The following is a 15,247-nucleotide window of genomic DNA, read 5'->3' on the forward strand; positions in this document are numbered from 1 at the left end:
TTGAAAAAAAAATTAAATTCCTTGCATTTAACTATTCAGATACTGTATAATCAATATCTGCAGCTTCAGACTTTTAAAAATTAATCTGATAATTTCATTAAAAAATTTTTATGGTACAACTACAATTCTCACGTAGCACTATTTGAAAAACTCTGATGCATAAGTAAAGTTCTAGTTAAGTTCAGAATACAGTTTATGAAGACTACTACACAAAACACTTATTTGTTCTGAATGTAAAAAAAAAATACTGTTACAAAAGGTAAATGTAACAATAGTGAGCCAGTTCAAAATATTTAATCAATTATTTTTAATATTTGAAGTAATTATTTTTATTATTTTTTTATAATTCAAACTCATCTGTTATTGTTACTAGATCAAATTTTGACTACTAAGAATTATATAAATAAAATATTTACAGTCCATGTACCAGTAAGGGGCCACCCAGATATTGAATGAAAACAATGAAATATATGTAATAGGAAGAATATGTAAAAAACCTTCGTATGGTAGCGGAGAGTGACGTCATCTTTGTATATATGTAATAGGCTTGACAAAACTGTAAAAAAGAAACAAGAAACATCACTGAAAATGTAATAAGTGGAATAGGTCTCTGTTATAATAATTTAAAATGAAAATTTGACTTTCTTGCGTTCTTTCACAGGTGATATTTTTTTTTATCCAAATAATAAACAAGGTACTGCTCTTCCAATTTGGGAACCGTGGAAATAATGCAATAATATCTGTACATATTATTTAAAACACAATTTTATACATGAACAAAACACCTATTATTTCCTTCGTCAATCTCAAACCTTGAGCAATTATTTCTTCCATTTCTTGAAACACGCATATAATTATATGTATTTTTGAGTTTTTTTTTACATTTAAAAGTGACACAAACACATGAAACTACTTCAATTTTTATTTTGAATTGTTTTATTTATTCTTATTTTCTTTTCCAATTCTTGCTTGTTCTGTTTTCTAAGCTTCAATGTTTATTTTATATTTAAGCATTTGAGAGAAGTTGCTTCTGCAGGACTTTAGTCTCATTCTTTTTTTGTCTTAATATCTGCACATGTGGATAGAAAAGAATTCTCTTAAAAGATATAGTATGTTTGAAGGCAAAAATGTATTTAAGATTGTTCACAGAGGAGAGGGTACCACTCTAGCAAGATTGGTAGGCCTGATTGCAATAAATGTCACGTCACAATTTGAATAATATGAAAATAATTGACCCTAGAATAGGCCACCCTTTCAACTTCATTGTGCAATTTGTTTAATGTCTTTAAAGCACAATCGATTTTGTATTTAGAATACGATGGTATGAATTTATTAGTCTTTAGTGCAAAATGAAATGTGTTGCTTTGACTGATTATTGGCATCCTTCTCCCACCTGGTTTTTTTTCAAAACCAGCTTGGACACCAAACGGCATCTGAAAGAATATGGCTTGGTATATGATGCAAAAAAGGCTAGTTTTCTAATAACTTTTGAAATATATTTTTTAAAACTTGAAAAAGGAAGCCTATTACTGGTTTGCTTACCTCACACCATATATGTACAGGATCCTAGAAATTCAGGCTATCTGAACACACCACTAATAATTTTAAATGCATTTTTTATGACCTGTTCAAATAAAACTGGTTCCAGTTTTCTGGGGTTTAAATGAAGAGCAAAGATAAAGCAAGCACAAATAGAATTATTAGACATGATTTAATATTGCTCCATATACAAGTTCTTAAAGAAATATTTTCAAATTTTTTTTAATATAGCTGCAGGTATGACAATACTTTTTATTGTAGATGGAATTGGGTGTATCATGCCAGCAAAAAAATATTTCAGCAATCTTTTATGTTTCAGACAAAACCTATAGAACATAGAAAATACATTTCTTTTCATTTATTAAATATTGAGAATATTTTGATAGTAGCCTACATTAGAGAAATATATTTTATGTATGGGTATATGAATCACAGGTGCAACTTTTCTCTGGCTCAAGCCCCCCCTCAACAATATTTCATGAAATCTTGATAATTTTAAATAGGTATATATTGAAATATTGAGCTGGTGTCCCACCAATATCTTTGATAACTTTATGCCTATGGTGTGAAAAATTAACATTCTCTAACATCAAAATAATCTCTCAGACCAATCACATGAATACCACAAAAATAATAGCTACTGATACATTTGCACTGGAGCAGGGATGTTGGAAATGTTTTGCATCAGCAGGTGTTCATCTTGATCTTCATGTTGAAAAAATCTGATTTTTGGATTGATTTTGGACTAAACAGTTACCAAAATTCACTGGATGATTTTTAGCCGAACTAATTCAGTTTTTCAGTTTTATAGAATGAAAATAAGACAAAATGTAATAAAAACTACAAACTGTGTGTGTGCACATACAAGAATATACTCAGATCTTGCTTTAAATCTTGATCTCATGTAGAGGTCAAGATTTAAAGCAATGTTTTGTTCATTTGATAAACTAATTTTCAGTTTGTAGGTATGAATTGTCTATAATAAAAAAATACTTGATAATTAATTTTTTCACTCTAAATTTTTCAAAACATGGTTTTTGAAATGAAAATTAACGCAGAAGCTCCGTTAATTTTTGCTCAAGTTTCCACAATCGCATTTTCAAAAACGTAAGCATAGTTGCAGCAGGAAAAACTAACTTTAAAAAAAAACACATTTATACTGTACTTATGAATATTCTTTCAATTGTATCCCCTGAAATTTGAGTAGATACCTTATTTATACTATAGCAGGGAAGCTTATAAAGAAGTTACACGTAAAATTCAATCTTTATTTGTGACCTAACAAAATGGATTTTAATAAATATTCAAATGTTGTACTTATTTTATTTGGAAGAGTTGGTCAACTTTTTGCCCAAGAATATTAAGAAGACACCGATTAATAAGGCAAATACATTAAAAGTACAAATTTTTGTATTTTTCATGCCTTATTCTTGGTGGTCTGGTTGTTGGTGGTGTCTTAATACTTATTTTATTGTAAATTATATAAATAGTCCAATTGTACACATAAACTACAAACAAATGCACCCCTTTGTGTAGAATTCAAATTATTTATATTTTTTTGTTTTATATGGAGACCTATGCTTGAACTTTTCATGTCAAAGTTTTATGAAATAACTGTTAAAACATAAATTATTTCAACGTAGCAAGGCCATATATATGATATGAGGGATATTCCAACTCAGCAATATTTCCTTCATGACAACCCTGTATAGCAATCAGCTGTACAATCACACTCAGAGGTTAATCTTTCAATACATGAACTTCATATATACTATACATCCAAATTATATTATGAATTATACAAAATTATCATCATTATTGTAGGAATTGTCTATACTAAAAATATTTTATAATTAATTTTCACTTTAAATTTTTCACCGTTGAATTATACAAGTTTACCATTTTAACCACATTTGCACCCATGGTAGTTGAACATCAGTTTCCAACAGATTAGAATGCATGTTGATTCCTTTTTTTCTGATTGTAATCAAGTGTAATAATCAATTATCGCACGATTATTGATTATGATTAGTCTAATCCAAGGCACAACGTGTGACTAGTTTGATAACCTTTCCATACAATTAGTTATAATCACATTTCTAATTGTGTCAATTTATTTAGAATTACAACTTTCATTTAAAATAAAATATCATAAAAGGTAAAATTCTAATTTAATGGTATTCAAAGAAAGAGAAAAATACTTATCGTTGCACATGATTTATTGGTGGAATAGTGTGAGATGACAGCAGAGTAGTATCGTTATATAGGCAATTATCATTGTATTGAAGTTTAATTGTGTCATATTAAACTCCTAGAAAAATTTAAAGGTACATGTGGTATAAAAATTTCAAATTATACATGTGGTATAAAAATTTCAAATTATACATTTGCTTATTAATATTTCATGTACATAGTTTGAACAATTTTAATCATAGCCCCTTGCATGTAGAGTGGGAAGGGGAGCTGACAAAGAATGTAATCACTGTTCACTTACATTAAAAATATACTACAAAGACTCACATAAAAAATCCTGCCCTTAGAGACTATAGGTTCACAGCTTAGTATATCAGAGGCCATTATCTATATATAGTTAATGGGCTAATAAATATTTTGAAAAAAAAAGACGGGAATCTTTGGTAAGGTAACCCCCAGTGTGTATTCACAAAGAGGCTATAGCTCAGGGCGAAAATTTCAAAGGGGCTGCAAATTTAAGGAATGACTGGTCAAGTAGTCAACTGGGAGAAGGGTGGCTAAACCATAAATCCACTTCTACCAAGAGCTCATGGAACTAAGTCACTCCGAAGCAAAAAGAGTGCAAGCCCATGAGTGACAGTAACAGTGTATAAGCATAGGAGTAACAAAAAGAGATTTAGAGGGTGCGTGAATATGGGAGTGAGCAAGAAATCTGGTGAGTGTGTGACAAAATGATCAGGGTTGTAGTGATTTAAATCAACTGTTTTTTTTTTAAATCACTGATTTAAATCAATTTTTTTCAGATATGAAAAATTATCTGTTGTAATTGAATAAAATTATTTATGCAGCTCTAAAGAGTGATTTTAAATTTTTATTAAATTAATTTAAATATATTTCAAACATTTTTATATTATAATATATATTAATATGTATATCAAATATCAGATGCCATAGTCGTACCAATTTAGCTGGTAAATGGTTACCCAAGATTTACAATGAAGTTAGAGGATGTAAAGTTGACTTAGAAAATCAAAAATTACATGGCGATGGATGGATATACACTGCTGGCCACCCAAATTGCAACACCAAGAAAGACAAGAGATATTGCAACAATATTTATTTTGTAGATAACATGTTGACCAAGCATCAAATGATTAAATTTATAGACTTCTGTGAAGTGTGGTTCCTGCCAAAATCAGTAGCCAGAGTAGCCGCCATTGTTGGAGATCACCGCTGCCACACGCCTTGGCATTGATTCAAAGAGACTTTGGATGTGTTCTTGGGGTACAGCAGACCAAGCAGCTTCCACGCGTTGCCAAAGTTGATCTGGTGTGGCAGCTGGGGATGTAATCTGGGTCAATCGTTGAGCAACCATGGACCACATGTTTTCTATTGGCGAAAGATCCGGAGAGCGAGCTGGCCAGGGAAGCAATTCAATCTAGCGATTGACTAAGAACCTTTGGACAATGCGTGCCACATGTGGTCACGCATTATCCTGTTGAAATATGGCTGTGGGCAAGCCCTAAAGGTAAGGAAGGACAACTGGCTCCAACACCTCGGAGATGTAGCGCTGGCTTTTTAAAGTACCGGCAATGTGTACTAGAGGAGTGCGAGAGTGATATCCAATACCGCCCCATACCATAATACCCAGTGCAGGACCAGTGTGGCGGTGCATAACGCAGCTGTTCAGCATCCTCTCTCCACGGTGTCTCCAGACTCGAATCCGACCATCGTGGTGTTGCAGACAGAAGCGTGACTCGTCAGTAAAGACAATTTCATTCCATTGTGCCATCCACATCCTTCTTTCATCGCACCATTGGCGGCGGAAACGTCTGTGGTTATGCGTCAAGGGTAGACGAAGCAATGGACGTCTTGCGGACAGACTATTCTGCTGTAAACGCCGTCGAATGGTACGCGCAGACACTGGATGATGCGGTACAGACTGAATGTGCTGTGCTATGGTTCGTGATGTGGCTGAGCGATTCGTCACTGCCATACGCACAATACGCCTGTCATCACGTGAAGTGGTGCACTGAGGTGGATGCGATCGAACACGTCGGTCCGTCGTACCCTCCTGCATCCAACGATCACATATCCGCATTACAGTTGTTTGGTTTCGTCCAACACGACTACCGATTTCCCTGAAAGATAATCCACAATCTCGGTAGGCCACTATCCTTCCTCTGTCGAACAAGCCTTAAATAGCGCTTTGAAGTGGCGCCACAGGCGCGCGTGATGTGCGTCTGCGCTGAAATTCTAATCATTTGCATATCTCACCTCCGCTAATGCATGTTGTAAATTTCATATTATTTGCATGCTTCCTTCAGGGTGTTGCATTTACGGTGGCCAGCAGTGTACATAATGAATAAATTCTGTGTGTTATCAAACGGTGTGGTAAAGCTATCTATGTTAATACTATTGACACATCCGGCTTATCACATGCTTTATTTTTTTCTTTCAAACTGAGCACAACTCAGGTCTATCACCATTTATGGGAGATTTACTATCTAGTGAGTTGTGCCAGAAGTGAAACTGTGTGTACCTAACAGTCTGAGTGCGTATGTAGTGTTGTGTTTAAATTTTAAGTGCTGCCATCTATAAGCTTATCACATGCTGGAAATTATTTAGCAAATGTGGTTTTTAGTTCAGTGAAGTCAACAGAAAAAAACTTCAAATGTAACATACAAAGTTTTGTTATTGCAAATATGGTTTCTTCCAGAAAGACTCTGGATGAAAAGCTTGACTTTTCGGGACTTACATGTTGTGGTACAGTACCCATATTTTTAGCTTGTTAGCCAAAGATTTGGTTAAAACTGATGTAACAAAGTATGTTACAAGTATATTTAGGTACTTCCGCAGTCATCTCTCAAAAGCATAGTATCATGTGTAAGGTGGAAGTGCATTGGTCTTCTTGCAGAGGTATGATGGAATACTTATTGTGATTCTCTTGAATCTTATGTTACAAATTCGTCAGTTGTTACCAAAGTTTGTGAAGACTACAAATCTCAGATAGTAACATCTCTAGTGAAATCTTAAATATTGATTCAAAAAGAAATGTCGAGGACATAATTGTAATTCTGAACCAATAGTCAAAATTGAAGATTTTGTACAAAGGAATATACTCCGTAGCTGAATGTGTATTGGCATGGAAGAAGCATCAATTGAAGATAAAAGAAGCATCAACATCAAACAATAAAAAGGTTTTGTCGTCAGAGTATAAGAAATATATATGAACAATCATTAACAGATGCACACTTTTGCTGCATTAATTCTAAGCTCATCAGTGTTAACTTCTAATCGGGAATTAATGCCACAAAAGAGAAATAAGGGTCTTAAATTTATCAAACAAAAATGTGGCTCTGCTTTCTTGGCAACTACATTAACATTTTTGGGAAAGTTGGAACCATTTCATGCTTAAAATTTTTTTTTTAACCCTAAGGTTGTTGATACAATGTCTGATTTTGAGTGGTGGAATAGTTTTTATAATGTTTTGGGTAATGATACAATTACAGAGAGTGATATGTGATTTGTAAACATGCTAACTACAGCCAAATCATTGATGTCTGTGTTGAAAGAATTTTTTCAAGGTGCAGTTCATTCCAAATAGCGAAACATTAAGAGTACAAAACATTCAAACTAGTGTTTCTAATAAAACAAATGAACAATTATTCACGCAGGGTAAAGTTATTTAATAATTGATGTACGATATCTATTCAAGAAGTGTTTTCCCCCTTTTGTTAATAAAATGTTCTGAAAATATTTCACAAGTATGATTCAATGTCTCTTTAGTTTGCAAATATTTTTTAAATAGCCATTATTTTTGTAAGTTTAAATTTCTTTAGTTTAATCTATGTTTTCTTTAAAGAATATAAATGACTGTCTCAGTAATATATATATTTATATATTTTGTTTAAAAAAAATCTGATTTAAATTAAATAAATTGTTTTAAAAAAAAAAAAAAATTTCAAGGTTGTTGATTTTTTTTATCTTGAGAGTATGCCAGCATGGGAGTGACTCAGAAAATAAGAAAACATGTCAGTGAGCAACTAAATGAGTGACCCAAAGAGCAAGGGATGAATGAAATAACCTAGAGAGTGGGCAAGCATGCGAATAATGAAAAAAGTGATGTGTATATAGAGAAAAGGGATCGGGTTAGTTTGTTAGAGTGTATAAGCATGGGATTGGATTAAAGAGCAATGAACTAGGCTGCGAGGCAAAAAAAAGCAACTTTAGAAAGTAAGGAATGTGGCCAGTGAGAGACAAAAAGAGTTGCATTGTTATTGATGAAATATTTTAACACTGTATAAAATAGTGTGCCAAGACCAAAGAGCGATATTTTTATATAGTCAGTTATCAGTGTGTTGAAGTTTCAGTCAAGTTTAACTCATAGCATGTAAAATTTCAAATAGGTATGTAGTATACAGATTTCAAATACTAAATGCCCATGTTCATATTTGATCTATTATGTACATACTTCAAACAATTTTAATCATGTCCCCTTGCATTCGGGGAAAGGGGACACAGCGATTGAATTCTGTCATGACAAAATTCAATAACTGTTCAATTTTTACATAAAAATATATAATTCACATAAAATATAAGTCTTATATAAAAATTTACTTCAGAGAATCTCACATAAAAACCCCTGCCCTGATAGCCCCCAGGGTGAAGCTTAGGATGCAAAAAGGTGCATAATGGGGTCTGTAAATAGGCTGGGGCAAATGAGACCTTACAAAAAATATATATACTTATTTTGCAACCTTTTAACGGGGGCCCCCAAGAATGCATGCTACGACCTTGCCCATGATCATTTAGTTTATAGGCTAATAAATAATTTTCATCAAGTAGGCATGTCCCCCCATCCTGAAGCTGAGTCCGACTGGAATTTTTGGGAGGGACCCAGCTGAAACTGCATAGCAGAGGTGCCGACATGACATGAAAAAAATATTGAGGGGCTGAAAATCCCTATTCGTCTTGTACGCAGGGGGAGGAATGGTGTGTGGTATTCAGGGTTTAAGCTACAGTCATATTTTTCGCAAAATGCGAAAGAAAATCTTAGAATGCGGAAAAAGTAGTAGCCACTTTTGCAAAAATGTGCAAAAATACAGAAGGTACAAAACGAGTAGATATCCAACCATCAATCATTATAGTAGCATTTTGCTAAAGCTTTTCCCCCATTTTTGCTTTTTTAGCGAAAGGAATTTTTTATCCAGTTTAAACTCTGGTGGTATTGTGTATATGGGTTGGGAGCTCGCAAGGGTGGGGCTGACAGGGTCCGGGACAAATACCATCATTTTTGATTTTTTTTCCATGCTATGAATCAGGGTCACAACTAGGGGGGGAACAGGTGGGTCTCGTGCCCCGGGTGCTGAACCAGAGAGGGAGCAAATTTTATTCTCAAACCTCTCCTTCAACATTACAAGTGGGTGCCAAAATGCACACTTGTCCCGGGTGACCAAACATCTAGTTGCGGCCCTGCTATGAATTCACTATAGAAGGGCCTGAGACGATCTTGGTCTAAGGACCCTACCCCAGGATGTGGGCCATAGGAGCTCAAATAGCCTCAGTTTCCAGGTTCTGGCACGTACGACTCAAGCAGTGACAACCCTTATTTACCTTTTTTTTACCCTGTAAATTCACCACAGAGGGTCCATTTTAACCTGACCTAAGGGCCCGCCAAAAATCACAGCCCAGCAGGTGGGAACAGATTTATGAATTTAAATAACAAAAAAACGACAGTAAAAATATAACAAACATTGACAATATCTTGGAAAATTTATCCTCTAGTTTGATAGCAATTGTAAAAATATTGCTTACCTTTTCTCTAAACGCTGTCTTCGGCGTCAACTGTTTCAATAAACAATAAAATTGCCAGCTTTCACAGCTTGTAACACCATGCTCTCCTTCCAAAATGGGCGTCTTTGTTGTCGCTCACTGACAGGGGAGAGGGGGAAACGCGTCGGGAGGGCCTGTACCATTCTTGGTCATTATAAATGGCAAGTACAGCGTTATGATGGGCAAAAAATTTGGATTATTTCAAAAGAAACTAATTATCATAAAAGATATTCTCCTTCGAAACGAAATGCTGTAAAAATGAGTGAAACAATTTTTTTAGACAAAAAATGAAGGTATTTTGGCGTTGAATACATTTTTACTATACCGTTTGGTATCTGGCACGTAGAAATTTCCGACCTCTTTCCAGCACTCGGTATTCATTCGAGGTACTGCCGCCGCATCAACATTGATCCGATGCATGACGCGCGCTTTATGGACACCCTGTATGCTCACAAAAATGCAAATTTTTTCAGAATTAGCAAGTTAACCATGTGGTATAATGCTTGTTATTTTTTATTGTAAAAATTTAGAGTGATTAAATTGAATATATTGCACTAAAAAGAAGCAGCAGTCAAAATGACTGCCAGCGATCCTTTTAGATATAACGTATAGTCTGGCCCTTCTAGAGTTAAGGGTCAGTCAGAAATAAATGGTAGAGTTTAGGGAAAACATGAAGTTAAAATTTGAATTTATTCCCAATTTGATTGTTTAGTTAAATGTGATTAACTCATTTGCATCTATAAGGGGAACAAACTGCCTGTACTGTGGTAAAAACTTGTTACCTTATCGATGCACAGTGATACAAAATAATTTCTTTTCAGAAGGAGAATGTATATTGGTTGATATTTGGAGAATAATGTTGTAGTGGCAAGTTCTTTTTTTTAAGAAAACCTATAACTTTATTTCAAAATAACAGAATATTGATACTGCAATTAATATACTATGTTTCAGTTCAGTATTAAATAAAGCAAATGTAAATAATTTTATAAGCTCATCGCAAAAAGTTTTGGAAGTAAATCTAAAGTACATTTAGTAATCGCTGATATATTCTTAATTTGTAATAAACGTGTAATGAGTTTTTGTAGAAATATTAATCCATTTAGTAGGCTAATATGTTGATTCAATATCGTTTTCAGCAAATTTGATTTTTAATGTCATGGCATTAAAAACTACATAGCTTTTTTTGTTTATACGTATTTTATATATAAAATATGTGATAAATTTTCAATGGATGAAATTGATTTTTATATCATTCATTTTATTTTTGATTTCAAATAAAATAATGTATAATTTTCTTATTATTGTATTTTCCTTTTTTTTATCCACTGATTATATATTTAAAAACCATTGAAATTCTTAGTATGGATTATATATACTGTTATATTATGTACCGTTACAGTAACAAATCCTTAATTTGAAAATATTTTAGCTCCCTCAAAAAATTTAACAAATTGGAAATTTTTGTAAAAATGACAATTACCAAATTAATTATATGGGGAAATTGGTTCTGTTCCAAATGTAAATGGTCACCAACAGTTTCAGTAATATAGTGAAGACATTATAATTCTGTGTGCAGATACCCATCAGGTCTATGCTGGTAAAAAAATAACTAGAAGGAATATTGCTTGTGAAAATATTTCATTCTTGAAAAAATATATATCAATCACAATTATTTTATATCATTTTTTTTAAAAATTCATTTTAGGTTATTTGGTGGCCTTATCAATGATGTTAAGCGAAAACTTCCATGGTATCTAAGTGATTTCAAAGATGCATTTGCACTTCAGTCAGTTGCATCTATATTTTTCTTGTACTTTGCTTGTCTAACACCAATTATCACATTTGGTGGACTTCTTGGAGATGCCACAGGAAAGAGGATAGTAAGTATTTGTGCTGCATTTGTTTGTGTTAGGTTATATATATACAATATTTGGCTGAAATGATTTATCTATTTGTGAAATATATTTAGCAGATGGCATTAACTTTACTTAATACACTTCATTTTTACTTACAAGTACTATTTTTATTGTGCATAAAGGGAGTAATAGCTCTTAACTGTTATAATGGAACAACAGTTTAACATTTTAACAAAGCTAAACTGTTTTCCTTGTAACAACCAGGACCAGAAATTCTTGACCGTCTGCCAGGAAAATCAGTGTGCAGAGCTTTTCTTTGAACTAACCAAGGATGTACTAGAGCTTCCATGATTTGTGTGTCTGTTGATATATTCAGCAAGACTGAGTAATCTACAGGGTACTACTACCACTTTTTAATTGGCAGTTAGAGGACGGGGAACCATATAAGGACTTAGATTTTTTTTATTTTATCCCACTGTATTTTCACTTTCGAAACTGGTATAGTGATTTCTGAACATATTTTGAGAATGTTTTAAATTACAACCATACCTCTACGGTGAATGGTTGATTAGATAAAGGCCAAATTAGGACTTACAGGACACCCTGTATATTACATTCCGTAATAAAGTTCATTCCACACACTTAGCAGTTTTACACCCAATGGTTCTTAATTATTTTGTTTTTAAACTGTTCATGGTCCTGGTATGTTCAAGTTTATTGGTGTTTTTGGCAATGGTGGTTCCATAAACAATGAACTTGAGGGCATCAGTGCTTCATTAACCCCTTAACCGATTTGCCCATACAGTGTACAGGCTACCCAAACTTGGCCCTAACTGGTTTATATAACATAAATATTTTCTCAGTTACTTTTTTGGTTTGCCTGTATTTTTAATTTTTGTAAAGAGACTATTTAGTATCAATATTTTTCAACAGATGGTGTAACTTGTCCATGTTACTTAAATGATTTTTCACATGGGTTTTTCTCAAAATATATACATGTGCAAGTGCACGACCATTCAATGAAAAGCATTTTTCTCTACAGAAGCTGGAATTTTTGTTCTAGTGCATAACTTCCCAAACTTTTTGTTCCATCGCTTCCTTCAGAAATTTTTTCCTCTCATCGCTCCCAACTAAAGTGAACCCATATGATCCCATGATATACCTGTAGCTTCTATCGCCCCGGTCCATCCTATTGCCTACTTTGGGAAACACTGTTCTAGTGTATGCAGCAATGCCGTCTTAAGTCATGGACCTACCGAGGCACAGCCCGGGGGTCTTCACGCGAAGAGGGGCCTCACAAAAATGAGATCTAGTTTAAATTTTTGAGAATTTGTTTGGTAGGGCCTCAGACAAATCAATTGGCCCTGGGGCCCATGATACTTTTAAGATGGCCCTGGTATGCAGCACTTGTAAATTCAAACTGTTGTAACATTTTTTGGAAGTTATAAATGAAGTGAACAACGAAAATATATTCTTGTTAGATGAACTGAATTCTGACACAGATTCGGAACTGTCTTCTAATTATCTGGATTATTCTTTAGATGACTTCGTGTAATGTGCTTAGCTCTGATGAAGAATTTTTTACCAAGTCAGAATTTTTACCAAGGTTGATATGAAAAATTGACCACCTCTGTGCGCTCGGTTCAATTTCACTGGTATTCCTTTTGTGCACATGCAAGTTCACATGTAAAATCTGAGCAAAGTTTTGTAAAATCTCTAAAACATTCCTCATTATATAAAGAGTGTACTTTCAAAAAGCAAATATTGAGAGGTTTTTTTGCTCCAAAATAATAAAATAAAAAATTATGTAAAAGTATTAAAAGTGAAAATAAAAAAGAAATTCTCACTTTTTTTTTTCTTATTCTATTAAGTATAGTGTTTAATTATATGCAGTAAAAAATATGATTTTTTTTTTTTTTTTTTGTGAACATTTCTGGTAAAAAAAATTGACCAGCTAAGGGGATTAAGAACCTTTGGAAGTGTAAAACTGCAAAATGTGTGGAATGAACTTGATTACAGTTTAGATGTTTGTCATGTTACAAAAGATTCACATATCAAACATTTATTATGGAAAAAAAATTGAAATGTTCTTTATTTTTCTGCATCACCATAGGTGCCAAAACCTGGGGGTTGAGGCTGTTTGAGCCTCCAATAAATTTTATGAGGGAGCTGAGCCTGTCCCAATAATTAATGAACATTCAATGTAAAGCATCACTCCCCCCTCCTGCATAAGGGCTAAAATCTCATATGTATGAGACAACTGGCAACTTTCAGCTCGTTCAATTTTTTTTTTCTCATGTTATTGCCCCGTTGTATCACTTATATTATGTGTAGTCATTTTGAAAATATAAATTTTTAAAATCCAGTTATTCTCATTTGTGCACAAGGATACAAAATCTGATATACCCTGTATATCAGATTTTTGTGTCAGCTGACAGAAAACTTTCTATACATCACAAATGGGTCAATACAAAGAGATGTGTGGATGTATATAGGATTTATATATATTCCAGCCTTCAATTTCTTTTCAAATTTGTGATTTGTATAAAAAAGAAAACCATGATTATAAGAAAACTAAAAACATACAGGTGCATATGCTATAAAAACAAATTAATATATGGTGCGATTGATTTTTATGTTCACTTTATCTGTGGAGAAAAAACTAAATTTCTGTATTATAAACTATTTAAGAATTTTTTCTTTTTTAAATTTTCTTCAGGCTGCAATAGAAAGTCTGTTGTCTGGAGCTGTATGTGGTATAGTGTATGGACTGTTTAGTGGGCAGCCTTTAACCATCCTAGGTAGCACTGGACCCGTACTTGTCTTTGAAAACATCCTGTTTGATAAATGCAGGTATGTTTACTTTTGGTACATTAGAATTATACAGGGTGTACAAGAAAGTTCCTTTTATCCTGGAATAACTCAGAAACATTGATCCTAGAAGCAAACTTCCAATTGGAAAATGTATGTGTGGCAATCATTATCGTCATCTAAACAATCTGAGAGTCGAGAATGTAAGGATATTAATTAAAAAGTCATTGTATGTATGTATGTATGTGTGTGTATATATATATATGCTTTTTTAAAAAATTAAATAAAGTGATAATACAACATGATGGCAGCTGTAAAAGACCATAACAACAAAGTAGCAACAAGAAAAAGTGCTGATATGTATCACGTATATGAAAATTAATAGTTGCAAGGAACTCTCAATCTGAAAAGTAAAACATGACTCACCCAGAGTACTTTCCTTTTGCAATTCCAACAATACAGATGAACCAGCTGGGTCAAGATTTATAATTTGCTTCCAGAGATTCCGGATTGCTTCTGGACTTTCCACTAACGGCCATATTCACCAACACAGTTTAAACTGCAATCGCAGGTGAAAGAATTGAAGATCAAAATGGATTGGTTAAATTGAGGATTTTAACCAATCCATGTCGATTGCTAATCGTTTAACCTGTGATTGTAGTTTAAACTGTGTTGGTGAATACAGCCGTAAGACAGGAGAAGAGCAGGTAAACTCATTGATTTATATTATGGGTGAATAAGGTAAGGACATTAACACACTTCAAGTTGACAGACACTGAAAGGAGAAACTACAAATTCATAGTGAAGTTTAGTGATCATTTCATTGTTAAAAAGAATATTATTTTTGAACGATCACAGTTCAACAAGCATGCACAGCAAGAAGGGGGAATCAGTAAACAACTTTATTATGATCAACTCGTACTTGATCGTATTGTTGTTGGTATTCAAGATAAAGCTCTGAGTGAAAGGTTGCAGTTGGATGCTGAACTTACACAAAAGCAGTGGAACAAGTT

At 33.4% G+C, this 15,247-nt stretch overlaps 1 protein-coding gene across 5 annotated transcripts in view; it reads left to right on the forward strand.

Moving 5' to 3' along the window:
• The window catches only part of Ndae1 (Na[+]-driven anion exchanger 1), a 338,918-nt gene that overhangs the window by 276,583 nt on the left and 47,088 nt on the right, over positions 1 to 15,247 (forward strand). For all 5 annotated transcript variants that reach the window (XM_089252552.1, XM_089252555.1, XM_089252556.1 and 2 more), the window contains 2 exons: positions 11,273 to 11,447; positions 14,143 to 14,276. In XM_089252552.1, coding sequence (XP_089108678.1) covers positions 11,273 to 11,447; positions 14,143 to 14,276 — 309 coding nt within the window. The remainder of the gene's footprint in view (positions 1 to 11,272; positions 11,448 to 14,142; positions 14,277 to 15,247) is intronic.

This window comes from Pholcus phalangioides, unplaced genomic scaffold, assembly GCF_987345545.1.
Source record: "Pholcus phalangioides strain wild (caught in Gottingen) unplaced genomic scaffold, Ppha-v1.0 ptg000029l_1, whole genome shotgun sequence".
Taxonomy (NCBI): Eukaryota; Metazoa; Arthropoda; class Arachnida; order Araneae; family Pholcidae; genus Pholcus; species Pholcus phalangioides.